Source organism: Hemiscyllium ocellatum, chromosome 12 (assembly GCF_020745735.1).
Source record: "Hemiscyllium ocellatum isolate sHemOce1 chromosome 12, sHemOce1.pat.X.cur, whole genome shotgun sequence".
NCBI lineage: Eukaryota > Metazoa > Chordata > Chondrichthyes > Orectolobiformes > Hemiscylliidae > Hemiscyllium > Hemiscyllium ocellatum.
In genome coordinates this window covers 24,272,907-24,288,641 of record NC_083412.1, presented here as the reverse complement: position 1 = coordinate 24,288,641, position 15,735 = coordinate 24,272,907, and the positions used below count along the sequence as shown (strand labels likewise).

At 45.7% G+C, this 15,735-nt stretch overlaps 1 protein-coding gene across 3 annotated transcripts in view; it reads right to left on the bottom strand.

Moving 5' to 3' along the window:
* The window catches only part of wwc3 (WWC family member 3), a 202,521-nt gene that overhangs the window by 33,744 nt on the left and 153,042 nt on the right, over positions 1-15,735 (bottom strand). For all 3 annotated transcript variants that reach the window (XM_060833413.1, XM_060833414.1, XM_060833415.1), the window contains exons 7-10: positions 13,274-13,420; positions 9,560-9,633; positions 4,508-4,750; positions 636-725 (exon numbers count right to left, since the gene is read on the bottom strand). In XM_060833413.1, the coding sequence (XP_060689396.1) occupies positions 636-725; positions 4,508-4,750; positions 9,560-9,633; positions 13,274-13,420 (554 nt within the window). The remainder of the gene's footprint in view (positions 1-635; positions 726-4,507; positions 4,751-9,559; positions 9,634-13,273; positions 13,421-15,735) is intronic.

Genomic DNA, 15,735 nt, shown 5'->3' with positions numbered 1-15,735 from the left:
GAACCCGGGTCTCTGGCGCTGTGAGACAGCAGTGCTAACCACCGTGCCGCCCTTAATAGGTCATTTCAAGTAACATTGCACAAATCAAATAAACACGACCTAAAACTGACTGTACTTATGCTTTTCATGGATAACTGGTTTCTCCCCTTGCTGTTGCAGGCTGACTGAATTCCCTCAGCCACCAGCAGCAACCCCCAGCTTGCAGATCTACGTACAGTCTGAGGGAGACGTGCTGTCATTTGGGACAGGAATTACACACCATACAGAGTTGGTGAGGATGTCAGATTTCTGGCTTTACTTTCATTTGTACAAAGTGACAGCCCAACAAGCCTTATGGTCACTTTTACTGACCCAAGCTTTTCATTTCCAGACGTTTTTCTTAAAATCAAATTTAAAATCCTTGAACAAACCAGCTTTGGGATTTAAGTTCACATCTTCAGGTCCACTTCATTAACAAACATCATGTTTTTTTTTATACATGGATAACTATACAAATGTATAACTAGGAACGAACACATCCTCTTGCCAGAAAACAGCAGAACACAGTTGATAATTGAATGAAGACAACGAGATCTGCATTACCTTTACCATGCAGGATGCTGTTTTGCCCAAACCCTGCTAACAATTCTACTCACCTCTTCAGTTGAGAGTGCAAATATGTGGTTAAGCGAGTTGCTTCTTCCAGCTGCCTTAGTAGACAGTTTCTCTTGTCTTGCAACAGCATCCTACAAGATAACAAATAGGCAGGGGGTGAAAACGAGAATCTGGGGCTGAGGTTTCGGCTCAGCCATACAGAGGAAAGAAACACGATACCTCTATCAGACCCACCCTGCGCTTATTTTACCGTAGACCAATGCAAACATCTATTTGCGTAGCAAGGGGCGTAGAAATGTTAAAACAACCGTATGTGCCTTTTAAAGACAACGAGGTGTGCATCTGTCGGTACCTGCTGCAGGAGTTTTCATTGTTCGTTAATCAGCTTTCCCAGAGACCAGATGTTATTCAATCAACAGTTATGAAATTTGTCTTAATTTTATTTTTGTTTCATTATTATCATTGACTTGTCATTAATCTAGGTGTTAATATAGGACAGCTTATAAAATCTTTTACTGTATTTTTCATGTAATTGCAAACATGACAATAACATTTCTGTTCTATTCTGTTCACTAATACAATGAACCCAGACTATGGAGCCCCACTACTGAACCTGAGCCCTAACTACAACATTTGGCTGTACCTACCAACTCCCAGGACTAATCCCTGAGTTTTGCGTAGAGCCGAACAACTGCTCAACTTTTTAAGCAGCCCCCCAGTATATTATTAGTTATGTATTCACTGCACACCTCTGCGTTGACAAGTTATTTTCTGCCTGCCTTTGAGTAACTATATAACCCTCTCTGACTGCGACATTAAAACTGCTGTTCAGTGACCCATTAGCTGTTTTCAGTGAGCTACTGAAAACTTTGCAACAAGCCCCACCCTTTTCCCCACAGCAGCACTGAACAAAACTAATATGGTGGCACAGTCAACTGCGGCAACTTCCCGGAACTCTCGGTTCCCTCAATGTTACCATTTCCACAGATTGCTGGTCCTGCAGCATGACACAAAGTAAAATAATCACCAGCTTATTACTCGGGAGTACAGTACCTTTCACAGGGCAGCACGCCCTCACAAGTCTATGCTCAAATCTCTGCAGTACGGATTTTACCCACAAGTCAAAGACCACATCATGTGATGGCACAGAGCCACATCAGACATTAGAAGTGGAGCTCCTATATTTTTGACAGCTGTGGAGTTAGTTGTACCACACTTACCATGTACCGTTTATTACAAACCCACAGACTCTCACCTGGACTACACCTTTTCCCACCCAGTATCCTGCAAGAACTCCATCCCATTTTCCCAATTCCTCTGCCTCCGCCACATCTGCTGGGATGAGAAAACATTCCACTCCCAAGCATCCCAGATATCCATCTATTTCCAACAATGTGTTTCCCCATTCTGTCATCCAGACAGCCTCCACGCACCACCTCGATTCCACTGCTCTAATCACCCCCAAACACCATAAAGACAGGGACCCCCTGTCCTCACCTATCACCCCACCAATCTCCACATCCAATACATCCTCGCGTCTGCCAACTCCAACTAGACCCCACCACCAAGAGCATCTTCCTCATCACTCTCTGCCTTCCACAAGGACCGTTCCCTTTGCCAGTCATTGGTTTGCGCCACTCTCCCCACTGACCACCACACCGCCCGCCCCCCCCCCCACTACACAAACCCCCAGGTACTTTACCTTACAACTGAAACAGATGTAAAACCAGCTGGTACACCACCCCCTCACCTCCATCCAGGGCCCAAACAGTCCTTCCAGGTGAGACAGAGGTTTACCTGACTCTCCTCCAACCTAGTTTACTGCATCAGGTGCTGCCGATGTGGTCTTCTCTACATCGGGAAGACTGAACGTAAACTTAGGGAATGGTTCACTGACCATCTCAGCCGGGCCTGCAGGGGCAACTGGACCTCCCAGTCACCGCCCATTTTAATTCCCCTTCCCACTCCCTCTCCAACGTGACCATCCTTAGCCTCCTCCATTGCCACAATAGACCAAACCACAAATTGGGAGGAACAACATCTCATTCTCCACCTGGGCAGCTCACAGCTTGGAGGGGTCAACATCGAGTTCTCCAATTTCAAATAACCTTCCTTCCCTCCCTCCAACTCCCTTCCCAACCCCTCCCCCTCCCTTCCTCTCCTCCCTAACCAGATTCATTCCTCCCACTGACCAATCAGGTCGTACCCTCTACCTGCCTTCACCTATCCCCACCTCACCACCCCAACCCTTTTATCTGCAGCTCCCCCCTACACCCACCCCCAGTCCTGAAGGAGGGGATGGGTGTAGGGGGAGGTCAGATTATACCTGTAACATCGACTTCTGCCCCTCCTGATGCTGCCTGGCATGCTGTGTTCTTCTGGCCCCCTGCCTGTCTACTTTGGTAATGTACTTTCAAACAAGGAACCTGAACTCATGTATACATAGCAGAACACTATGTGTAATGTGCACAATCTAAGTAGACAAAAGTATCAAATATTCAACCTGCATGACACAATTCCGTAACTTTCACTCATGATGGAGGATTGTGTCTTTGGAAAATGGGCCAGTAACCAATCAGCTGGTCATTACAGGACTCTTCCCATTTTCATTCTATTGGGATCCTGATCAGAAATGATCTGTCTTACAATGTTGCTGTTAAGTCAAAGTTACCCCACCTTTTTTTTTCCATCTCTACTTTACAAAAAACATCCAAATGCCTAAACAAAAATGGTGTCAGTAGTCCGAACGGCAATGAACAACAGACCCCCCCCCCCCCCCCCCCGCAGCTCCTGAAGATGTCCAATGGCAATGGTGATGGTTGCGGTTAGACTCGGCAGGTTGTAATGCAGTGGGCCTTCTGTACCACAATTCCTTGCTAACTGGTGCGCACACACACACACACACACACACACACACACACACACACACCTTTCTACCACCTTCAAGTAGCTGGTCCAATCACCACAAAACCATGCTGGCAGGTAACTGAATGAATATGTTCCCCTTAAACAAGTTATTTCACTCTTCCTCCTTTAGATCGGTCCTTAAGATCTACCTCTTCAACCACACTTTCAGAGTCATAGGCTCCTACAGCTCAGAGACAGGCCCTTCGGCCCAAACTGGTCCATGCTGACCAAAATGTCCATCCACATTAACCCCATTTCCCTGCACTTGGCCCATATCCTTCTATTCCTTTCCCATCCATGTCTTTGTCCAAATGCCTTTTCAATGTTGTTAATGTACCGGCCTCAACCACTTCAGCGGGCAGCCCACTCCACATGTGTATCACCCTCTGTGTGAACAAAGTACCCTTCAGGTTCCCTTTTGTTCTTTCCCCTCTAACCTTAAACTGATACCCTCTAGTTCTCGATTCCCCAACCCTGGGAAAAAGAGTGAGTGCATTCACCCTATCCATGCCTCTCCTGATCTTATACACTTCTAGAGGATCTCCCCTCAGTCTCCTACACTCTGAAGTAAACAGTCCTCGCTTGTCCAACCTCTCCCTGAGCCCTGGTAACATCCTTCTAAATTCCTTCTGCACTCTTTCCAGTTTAATAACACCCTCCCTATTAGCAAGGTGACCAAATCTGAACGCAATACTGCAAGTGCGGCCTCACCAACATCCTGTACAACTGCAACATAACTTCCCAAATTTTCTGTCTGGCCCTGGTGGGATGGTGTTCCTGGAAAGTGCTTGCGGATATTCCTCTGCCCTAGGGTTAGGGTTACCTGTGATAAAAAGGTGCTGTAGTAGCAGGGGAAACCAAGGGGAGATGGATGGATTGGATAGATCAGCCACAGTGGGTCGAATGGCCACTTAGTGCATTGGACAACTCTGTGATGTAAATGCGGACGGGACGTTTTAGTCCTGGCTAGGAAAAGGAGGAAGTGGCGACAAAAAGGGAGACCAACCTTTCGGCGAACTCCTGACCGGGGATGGACTGTGCTCGCTGGATGTCATCTTCCAGTCGCTGGCGTTCAACCTCGAGGCGAGCGAGCTCCTCGGGCAGGCGCTTCTGCTGGCTGATCAGCTGCAGCTCCTGCAGCAGGGCCTCCTTCTCCCGGATCAGCTGGACTCGGTCCCAGTCTACCTCAGCCCTGCCTGGCCAGCTCTCGTTGTCCAAGTGAGCTAGCTGCAGCTGGATACTGGAAACTCTGCAGGACCCAGGGCAGAAACAGAGGGAGACAGACAGAGAGAGAGAGACAGAGACAGAGAGAGAGAGAGAATGAAACAATGCTGCAGTTCCCCCGCACACCAACAGAAAATGGCCTCAATGAGTGCAGTTATGATTTCAAAAGGAAATGTTAAAACCAACGCTGAGATGCCACCATCACTGTTTGCTTCCACCTCACATTTTGTCAACCGTGGTCAAATTTGCAGATTTCATCCTCAGAATCGATGTGCCAATGCCGGTGTTGGACTGGGGTGTTAAAAGTCACACTACACCAGGTTTATTGTCTAACAGGTTTATTTGAAATCACAAGCTTTCAGAGCACTGTCCCATCCTCGGGTGAAGTGGAACTGCGTATGAAGTTGACTTCACCTGGCGAAGGAGGGGCGCTCTGATAGTTTGTACTTTCAAATAAACCTGCTGGACTATAAACCTTGTGTGGTGTAATTTTTCACTTTATCCTCAGAATTAGCAGGACGAGCCATCCATTTCTCATTCCCAGTGCCCCGGATAAAGCTGGTGGTGATGTCTGTCCCTCCAATGGTATTCCCCCTCACAGCCCACCAGGCCATATCCAGGGTGAAGGGGAGTATCCAACATGTATATGTGGAAACAAAGTTAGGGAAAATAAGCACAGGTGCTGATTACATTCCCTTTCGGCATTTGTCAGCCAGCTGGGTTCAGACAATTTGATGGGCTTTTGTTTTATTAAAACGACTGCAGTGAGTTACTTGCAGCTTCTGAAATACTGAAGTCGTTAAACTGAACTGTTCCCTCTGGGTGAGCAGAGTGGATTCAGTGATATCACCTCCACACTGAGACAGTGAGGAGCGCTTTACACCCTCCCCTCCATCGGGGAGCCGCTTTACACCCTCCCCTCCACCGGGGGGAGCCGCTTTACACCCTCCCCTCCACCGGGGGGGAGCCGCTTTACACCCTCCCCTCCACCGGGGGGGAGCCGCTTTACACCCTCCCCTCCACCGGGGGGAGCCGCTTTATACCCTCCCCTCAATCGGGGGAGCAGCTTTACTCCCTCCCGCCCCCCCCCTCCCCCTCCACCAGGGGGAGCTGCTTTACACCCTCCCCTCCACCGGGGGGAGCAGCTTTACACCCTCCCCTCCAATGGGGGAACTGCTTTACTCCACCCCCCCCCCATTGCGTGGGGCTACTTACCTTGCCCCCACCCCACCAACCAATGTAGGCGGCCTGATTTAAATCCCCCCTCCATTATAGAATCATAGAATCCCTACAGTGTGGAAACAGGCCCTTCGGCCCAACAAGTCCACACCGACTCTATTACTCTACATTTACCCCCGACTAATGCACGTAACCTACACATCTCTAACCATTATGGGCAATTTACCATGACCAATTCACCTGATCTGCACATCTTTGGACTGTGGGAGCAAACCGGAACATCCGGAGGAAACCCACGCAGACACGAGGAGAACGTGCAAACTCCACACAGTCAGTCGCCTGAGGCTGGAATCGAACCCAGGTCCCTGGCGCTGTGAGGCAGCAGTGTTAACCACTGAGCCACCGTGCAACCCCATTGTAGGGAGCGTGATTTAAACCCGCTTCCTCCCCCCAGTGACCCAGGGATAGTCTGCAAGGTGTACAGACCTGCAGCAGCATAAGCTGAGAGCTGCAGTGTTGCAGTGACAGTGAGTTCACAGGATGACCAGCTACAAAGCAAAACCCGCGAGCCTTATCACAGGGCCTCACGTCAACCCTGGATTCAGTCTCTGTCCGGAGACCATTCCCAGAGGGGCGAGCCTCATGTGGTGAGGCTTCTCAGCACAGGTTCACAGAAACGTTGTGGAGAGATGTAAAAACCCCACTCTCCCCGCCTTCACATTGCTTCGCCAAGTCAAGGTCGGTCCCACAGAGTGGTGAACACTGCCAAAGCAGCAGCAAATCATCTGAAGCAGAGGATTGTTGTTTCTCCTCTCTCAATCCCAAGCTCTCCCTCGTCACTTCGAAGAGTCGACAGAAGCAGTAAAGGTGCCCGGCCAGCAGGGGGTGCCCAGAATCTGTCGCGATTCTGGCTGATGTTCACCTTTCTGTCAAATGGCAATCGAGATGATTTACTCACGGTCCCAAAACGTACGTCTCGCGAGCTCACCCTCTGATTAAATCCCTTTCATTTAGTACCAAACGTTGCCTTATTCCTGCAGGGAATATTTTGAGTATGCAGAGTAGCTCTGGTACGAGTGCTGACCTTGTGGATCGTGTGCATCTCATTAATCTCACAAGAGAATCCAGATGGTGCTTCTGTTTGAGCCCCATTTGTAATGAAAGATACAGGTAACGGACAGAAAGTACTGAGCTAAGAATGTCTGAGACCTTCCCCTCACCCATATCAATGTCACAGACCTTCAAAGTCTATGTTATGTCTGAGTTATCGCACCCACCAGTCACACAGTGAATGGTAAGGAAGAAGAATTTGTGTTAATGGTACTTTTCACAATCTTAGTACATACAGCTACTGGGGTAATCATATTTAGCATAAGCACTGGTGTACTATTGGAAATCTCCCACAAAACTTTGTCTCGTTCTGTCTTCTGGACATTTGCAGCATCCAAGATTCTCAATGCAGTGACAAGTTGGTGATGTAGCAAATTTGCCCTTGTTCAGGATACTCAAATGTGCCCATTGTATGATATAGAGTCATAGAGACGTACAGCACGGAAACAGACCCTTCGGTCCAACCCGTCCATGCCGACCAGATAGTCCCATTTGCCAGCACAATCCATTTCCCTCTAAACCTTTCCTATTTTATACCTATCCAGATGCCTTTTAAATATTGTAATTGTACCAGCCTCCACCACTTCCTCTGACAGCTCATTCCATACACACACCACCCTCTGCGTGAAAAAGGTGCCCCTTAGGTCCCTTTTAAAATCTTTCCTCTCTCACCTTTAAAACAATGCCCTCTAGTTCTGGACTCCCCCACTCTAGGGAAAAGACCTCATCTATTCACCCTATCCACTACCCAGAGCCTCCGATGCTCTAGGGAAACAGCCCCGGCCTATTCAGCCTCTCCCTTTAGCTCAAACCCTCCAAGCCTGGCAACATCCTGGTAAATCTTTTCATCTTGGACAGCAAATAAATTCACAAGACTGTTATATTCTACTACTCAAGCTGCAACGTACTCGTTTTGCAATTAACCTCCTACATGATAACAATCATTCTGCAGTGCTTTGCAGTGTTCTGAGGTTACCGGGGCTGGATATAAAGGCCCGCATTTTCTTTAAGCCGAGATTGACCTTGCCAACAAACGCACGACGCAGTTGTCTGCTTCACCTCAAGGTACTTTTCAGGTCCATTCTTCTTGAAAGATCTCCTTCATCTTGAAATATTGACACTTTCTCAAGTTCATAAAAAAACGCTCTCTCAATATAAAGTCAAAAATGGATTACAGTGTACTTTTTTTTTAACATATTAAAATATTCCCTTGAACTTTGCAAGATAGCTACGGGGAACTTATCGTGCTGTTGCTGCAATGTTTTAGTTGACAGAGAGAAATGATATTTCTTGCTTAAGAAAAAAAAGAATAGGGCACGACACATTCTGTAGTCCACTGTATACTGACGTCTGCCCGAGAGAGCTGGAGTGAAAACACTGTAATGCATGTAAACACACAGGCTTTCCAGTAATCCCAACAAGCCAAAGGCTGGAATGCATGATAAACAAAGCATGTGACTGTAAAAGAGACTAGCCACTGCAATGTAGTCAACACACTTACCCTCACATGATAGCTCTTCCAGTGAAAACACTACTCCCTTTCACCAGAACCAGTTCCCTCAGAGAAGGGAAAGGGGCAAAACAGCCAACTTTTTTGACCTTTTCTGGTCTTTTCCTTGACTTTATTTTTATTTGGTAAACTCTACGCTCAGCAACGGATGTCTTTGCTTTTTTAATTCACTTGCTGGATGTGGGCGTCGCTGGCTGGGCCCAGCATTTATTGCCTGTCCCTAGTTGCCCCCAGAGAAGGTGGGGGGGGGGGGGGGGGGCGGGGGGCGGGGGAGAGCTGCCTTCTTGAACCGCTGCAGTCCATGTTTTGGAGGTGGTCCCTCAATGCCCTTAGGGAGGGAATTCCAGCATTTTGACCCAGCCTCAGGGAAGGAAGGGCGATACATTTCCAAGTCGGGATGGTGAGTGGGGGGAAGTCGAAGATGATGGTGTTGCCAGGGATCTTGCCCTTCTCGATGGAAGTGGCCGCGGGTTTGGAAGCTGCTGTCTGAGGACCTTTAGCGAATGCGGAGGAACTGAATATTTTCCTGCACTGTACATGGCACATGTGGCATAGCCTTAGATGTAATTTCCAAAAAGCAAGCATGGCATCATTTCTCAAAGCGACGTGTAGCATCCAGGGTTCCTTCCTTTGATGAAAGCACCAACCACTCTGGAGTACAGGAGAGCTCTCTCACCAATGTTTGCTGACCTCTGTACTTAACCACATGAGCACTGGTCAGAAACAGCCAACAGATTATGCAACGGCACACTACGTCCCAGCTAAAGGACAGTAGCCAGCAAAGTGATGTGACAATGTCATTGGTTCCTCCCTGAAATGGAGGAAGACTGTATTCCCTTCATGACTTCACCCAAGACCAGTTGTCAAAGTGTTACCTGTCATGTGACCTCACAGCCCTTAGTAAATAACTTGTAACCAACAGACTCTTCGCTATAATCCCTGTCCAAAAGGAAAAATATATGAAGGAGGAGAGAAAAAAGAGCATTAAGAATTAAGAGACAAAGATTATTTGTGAATACATTGAACGTTGATTACCTCTTCTTAGCTTCCTCATACTGCCAACTAAGTCGAACTCTGTCTGCTAGTTTAGACCTTCCATCAGATGAAAACTGTAAAAGGAAAAGCATTAAATTTTATTCAGAACAAATATTAATAAACCTAAACTCTTAGTTCACACGTATCTCAAAAGGTTGCATTGAAAAGGGGGACTTGGCTCAATGAGAATATTTAGCTAAAAGGACAAAACGTTTTGAAATAAGGTCGAGCCAGTATTATAAAACGCTGCTAGCTAACGCATAACCTTTTGCAAAAATGTGCCTTCTACTTATACTCATTGGGCAGTATGCATAAGAAACCAGAATCCCCACTGGCCAGACTGGAGAGTGCATGGTTTAAACAAGATGAGCAGTACTCTTTAGAAATGGTTTAAATATAAGCAAATGTCTGCAGATGCTGGAGGTCAGAAATGAAAGCAAACATTGCTGGAGTTCCCCAGCAGGTCTGGCAGCATCTGTGGAGAGAACGCAGCTTTAACACCTTGAGTGAAGCTTCTGAACAAGTCACATTGGCCTTGAAAAGTTAACTCTGACCTGCTGAGTTTCTCCAGAACTGTTGTTTTTAAGAGATGGATTTACCTCCTTTCCTAGCTCAGTATCACAACGTGAGCCGACCAAACATCATACGCAAGTTGCATAGAATGAAACACCTTGGCTAATCATTCCTGAACTCTAGAAGTGAAACAATTCCCTTTATTGTAGTCCCTTTCGGATTCTCAGAAACAGGAAGGTAAAGTATATAAATTAAGAATATACAGAGGAATCTCGATTATCCAGATTATCTGAACAAGATTGCAAGGTCCCGATGCTTGGCTAAACTGCGTTAGCCAGCATTTGATTATCTGAACATTCGATTATCCAAACAAAATATTCCCCAAGGCGTTCGGATAATCGGGGTTCCTCTGCAGATGGGAGAAATGAATGATTCAATAATGTCAAGTGTTCTGGGTACAAGAGTCCCTACCATGTGGAAACAGGCCTTTTGGCCCAAGGAGCCCAAACTGACACCCCCTATCCTATATTTTCCATAGCTAACGCACCCAAGTTCCACATCCCTGGATACTACAGGACAATTTAGCATGGCCAATCCACCTAACCTGCATATCTTTGGACTGTGGGAAGATATGGGAGCACCTGGAGGAAACCCATGCAGACATGGGGAGAATGTGCAAACTCCACACAGACACTTGCCCCAAGGAGGAATCGAACCCAGATCCCTGGCACTATGAGGCAGCAGCGCTAACCACCATGCCACCTCACACACATACGTCATACACTTGAGTTTCCTTCACAAAGAAGCAATACAGTGGCCTCTGGTTCAAGTAAAATTTTGATGAACAGGATATTCAAATCACTATTTGATCATTGATAAATGCTAATTGACTTTCATTTCTTTAAGAGGCAGGAACAAGCTACAATTGATAAAGCTGCTCAGAATCAACCAGCAAAGTTAGCCTGAAACAGACACAGCAAGAAATGCAGCAGGTCTGGCAGTACCTGTGGAGAGAAATAGAGTTAATGTTTCGAGTCCACTCAGTCACAGTATCCCTTCCGCTGACAAGTTGCTTTTGACTTTTCCTATCCAGGGGCTGTTTTTGGCTTCCTCTGCTCCTAGTTTTACACAGCAAGGCCTACAAAAAGGTATTCAAGCTGCTCTCACTCTCGAAAGGTACCCAGACTGACACAGTTATCTTTGTCTGATCGATCACACACGTCCTCTTGTCAACCCATGTTCGTTTTAAATGATCTTTCGCATCTTAAATGTTCCCATCATTCTTCTGCAAAAACCCATTCTTGCTGTTGCCTCTGAGGATCCAGGAGGTAGTGATGGAGCAGCCTCAACACTTGACATAGATTAACTGGCGTAAAGTACTTTGCAGGGAACGAGGATATCAGGGAGTCATAAATCACTGGAAGAACTCAGCAGGTCTGGCAGAATTTTGAGAGTGCTGCGGAGAGGAATAGGCCCAGCTGTTTCTGAGTTTGTGTCTGACTTCCAGCACCCTCAGTTTCTTGTTTCTTTGGTTTGAGGATGGCCGGGCGCTTGTGCAAACCGATGCAAAACCCATAAGCGCACGAAGCCATTCGGCAGAGACGGTGGAGGGAGGGGGGGATATTGACATGACAATGAGACAGCGATAAGGGACAGCGTGGTCAGAGTGACAGCCACAGTTGCAGAGATTCCAAAGGTTGTTCCAAATCTTCAGGGGAAAAATCAAGGCAATAGAGCAGTAAAATACTTTTCGTGACACGTATTATCTCCTTGCAACAAATAATAATTTAAAAATAAAATTAATGCTCTTTGGCCAAGTACGTAAAACACTCATTTCAAGATAGCGGATCACAGGGAGGGATAAACAGATTATTCTGTAATGGCAATGATATCAGAGTCACACAGTCAGACAGCACAGAAATAGGCCCTTTTCAGTTCAACTCGGCCATGCCGTGTGGGTTTCCCAAAACAAACTCGTCCCAATTGCCTGCATTTGGCCCACATCTCTCTAAGTCTTTCCTATTCACGTCTCTATCCAAATATCATTTAAATGTTGCAACTGCACCTGCATCTACCACTTCCTCTGGCGCTTTATTCCATATACACACCACCCTCTGTGTTAAAAAAAAAAGTTGCCCCTCAGGTCCCATTTAAAAGTGTTGGGAAATAATATCCCAGGATACACAATCTTTCAAAAAGACCAGTGTAGTGGGAAAGAGCAGCACTGATCATAAAGGATGATATAGAAGGACAGTGGTGCAAAAGGATCATGACTCAGTATTAGGGAGTGGAAACAGCATGGGTAGATTTTAAGAACAGGAAATGCTGGGAAACACAAGTGAGTAATAGTTATACCACCAGATTGAACATTAAACAGAAAGATTATTGGTGCAAAACCCATGTAATTATTGCGGGGAACTTTAATCTTCATATACAGTGCTCAAAATCCTCCTTCCCAACTTGTATTCTGACATTGGCCATGCAAAGTCATATGTACATTTCTAGCCATTCAACTCCATCCCTTTTAGTCTAACAGATGCTGCCCAAATGGTCACTTACTGGAGCTCCTATTGAGGTGTGGATGTTGCTTCACAGTCAGTGACACCAGATTTACAAAGATTTTGGTCCATTGTTATTTTCAGTACTAGATTAAACACATCAGCAAACAGGCAAATTACTGCAGATGCTGGAATCTGTACTGAAAACAGAGTGCTGGAGATTACAGCAGGTCAGACAGCATCCGTGGAGAGAGAGAGAGAGAGAGAGAGAGAGAGAGCAAGCTAATATTTTGACTCTTAGATGACTGTCCTTAGAAGAGGCACCTAGACCTGAAACATTAGCTTGCTCTCTCTCTATGGATGCTGTCTGACCCGCTGAGATCTCCAGCACTTTTTGTTTTCAGCCAGCAGCCAGGATCCTTTTGCTGCCCTAACTGTTGATCCAAGAATCATTTCCAATCCACTTTGACACTGCTCAGGGACTCCCATCAGCCTGGCCAGTTTCTCAGGCACACTGTGCATCCTGAAGACCTTCTTACAACATCAGTCTTTTGTAGTTACTGAAACAAAGAGGAAATAAAACCCAGATCTTTCCGTTTTTGCTTTCTCAATGCAACCGAGTGTCACCGATTCTGCAAATGCAGTCTGAAGTCACGATGAAAATGAGCCATTAATAAATAGATCATTGCATTTGGAAGCATACCTCTCCGATGATGTCAGTCTGTGACCCTGCTTCACAGAACTGCTGTGATAAACACTCAGAGGCCAAGCTCGGATTCATCTGGAGATCCTGCAGGGAGTTCTCAATGCAACAGCTATTCCTGAATTCATCTGTTAGTGTAGCAAGGCTCTGGAAAGCAGGACAAACAATACAGTAAGATTCTAATTCAGCGCAGGCACGCTGAGTCACAAAGTTACAGCCGCAGTATAATCATTTTGCTGTCTAACGCTTTTCCAATGCTGGTTAAGGCTGGTGGGTAGAAATCGGAACAGCCATGTTGTATCAATGGGGCATCAGCAGCACGTGGCCAAAATTAAAGTGCAACTTCTTCGAGCATTTGGGGAAAACTGGTTATTGGAACCTCTCATCATTACAGAATCTTCTTTTGAAAGTTTATTGTATCGTCCCTTTGATAATACAGAAGATGAAGATCAAGAACACAAACCAACCTTAAAATGTACTGAAGGATGGAGGATCCACACTATCGCCAGAATTCTCAACATTCACAGGCCATTGGTTTCCTCCTGGCTCCTAATTCTAATGATCAATACTCCAATGTCACGTCATAACTCCGGGGAGTGCCTCTCACAAATGTGTACAGAAGCTCACTTTATCCGCTGTTAGTCAGTCATAATCATTAGAACCCAAGAAATAGGAGCAGGCGTTAGTCACTTAGCTGCTCAAGCCGATTCAGCTTAGCAACTAGTGAAGGAGGTGTAGACATTCCCTCCAGCTTTACGGAAGTGAAACAGGATGCCTATTGCATGCCTACAAAGCTCAATGATACATTTACTAAAGCAGGGGCACTGAAAATTACATCACAGATTTTAACTGGCAAGTGACTTATCTGGGAGACAACAGCGATTCCACTTGTAAACTTCTACATCTATACTTGCCTTCAAACCGGTTGGATTGTGCCAGGGTATCAGACTTGGGTAGGGTCTTGGCTTCAACTAGGGTTAGGTTAAAGACAGTGACATGTTTCGAGAGCAGCTATCCAAAGCTTCAGGGAAAGAATTCATTTTTGGCCACTTTCAAGTTACACATAGGCTCATCAGCATAACGTCACAGTCATACAGCACGGAAACAGACCCTTCAGTCCACCTCATCCATGCCAACCAGATATCCTAAACTGACTTAGTTCCATTTGCCAACAATTGGCCCATATCCCTCCAAACCCTTCCTAATCATATACCCAACTAGATGCCTTTTAAATGTTGTAATTATATCAGCCTCCACCACTTCCTCTGGCAGCTCATTCCACACATGCACCACTCTCTGAGTGAAAAGGTTATTCCTTTCAAAATCTTTCCCCTCTCACTCAAAACCTATGCCCTCTAGTTTTGGACTCCTCTACCCCAGTGAAAAGACCTTGCCTATTTACCCGATCCATGCTTCTCATGATTTTATAAACCTCTATAAGGTCACCTCTCAGCTTCCGATGCTCCAGGGAAAACAGCCCCAGCCTGTTTAGCTTCTCCCTATAGCTCAAGTCCTCTAACCCTGGCAACATCCTTCTAAATCTTTTCTGAACCCTTTCATGTTTAAACAACGTAACACCAAAAGTGGAGGATATGGGGTGGCAATATTTCTGGGCCTCTCTTAAACAGGGCTGGGTCAAAAAAGGATCAAACAACGAGAAACTCTTTTGACAGCTACAACAGGCAGCAGGAGGCGGGTAATTATGGAAGGAGGATGAATCCCGGGAATAATAATAGATGTTTCAGGTGTGGCTCAAGGTATCACTGTATGTGGAATTGTCTGAAAAGGAATAACTGGGTTTTTGAGTTGACATGACAGGGAAGATAATGAAGGGGAGAAGGATAATACTGACCAATCGTGTTGGCCACTAGAAGCATCAGTCCAGTAGTGACCATCCTGGGAAAGGACTTGCTCCACTGTGCAGTTCTATATAGTGGCTGTAAATGGGCTGGACAGTATAAAATGTCATCTGTTTTTTTTAAATGTAAGGAAGACCAAAGTAAGGTCAAAGAGTAGCAGATCTATTTGTTTCAGGTTCAGTCATGCCAACAGTCTGAAATCACAAATCAACAATCTGTAAGGACATTTAAGATAGCAGACGAATATCACATCATAATGACAGGGTAGAATCCAGTGAAATGCCTTTATTGATGAGTAAGCCTTCAATAAAAAGACCAAATAAAGTTAGATATAAAGTATAATAAAGTAATATCTTTGGGAGATGTGTAGATTTGCAATTTACATAGTCAGATTATTATTGCATTTCCTTAACAATGCTGATCTTCTCAAAGCAGAATGTTACGGAAGAATTATGGCATCCAGAGATAGGAATTTATAGGAACAGAAACAAATCACTTCCAACTTACATTGACAGTTTGCATTTCAAGTTGAACGTTTTGTATAAGAATGCAGGGTCACTAGATGAGGAATACACTAAACTCAAAAAGGGTATTAAATGAACA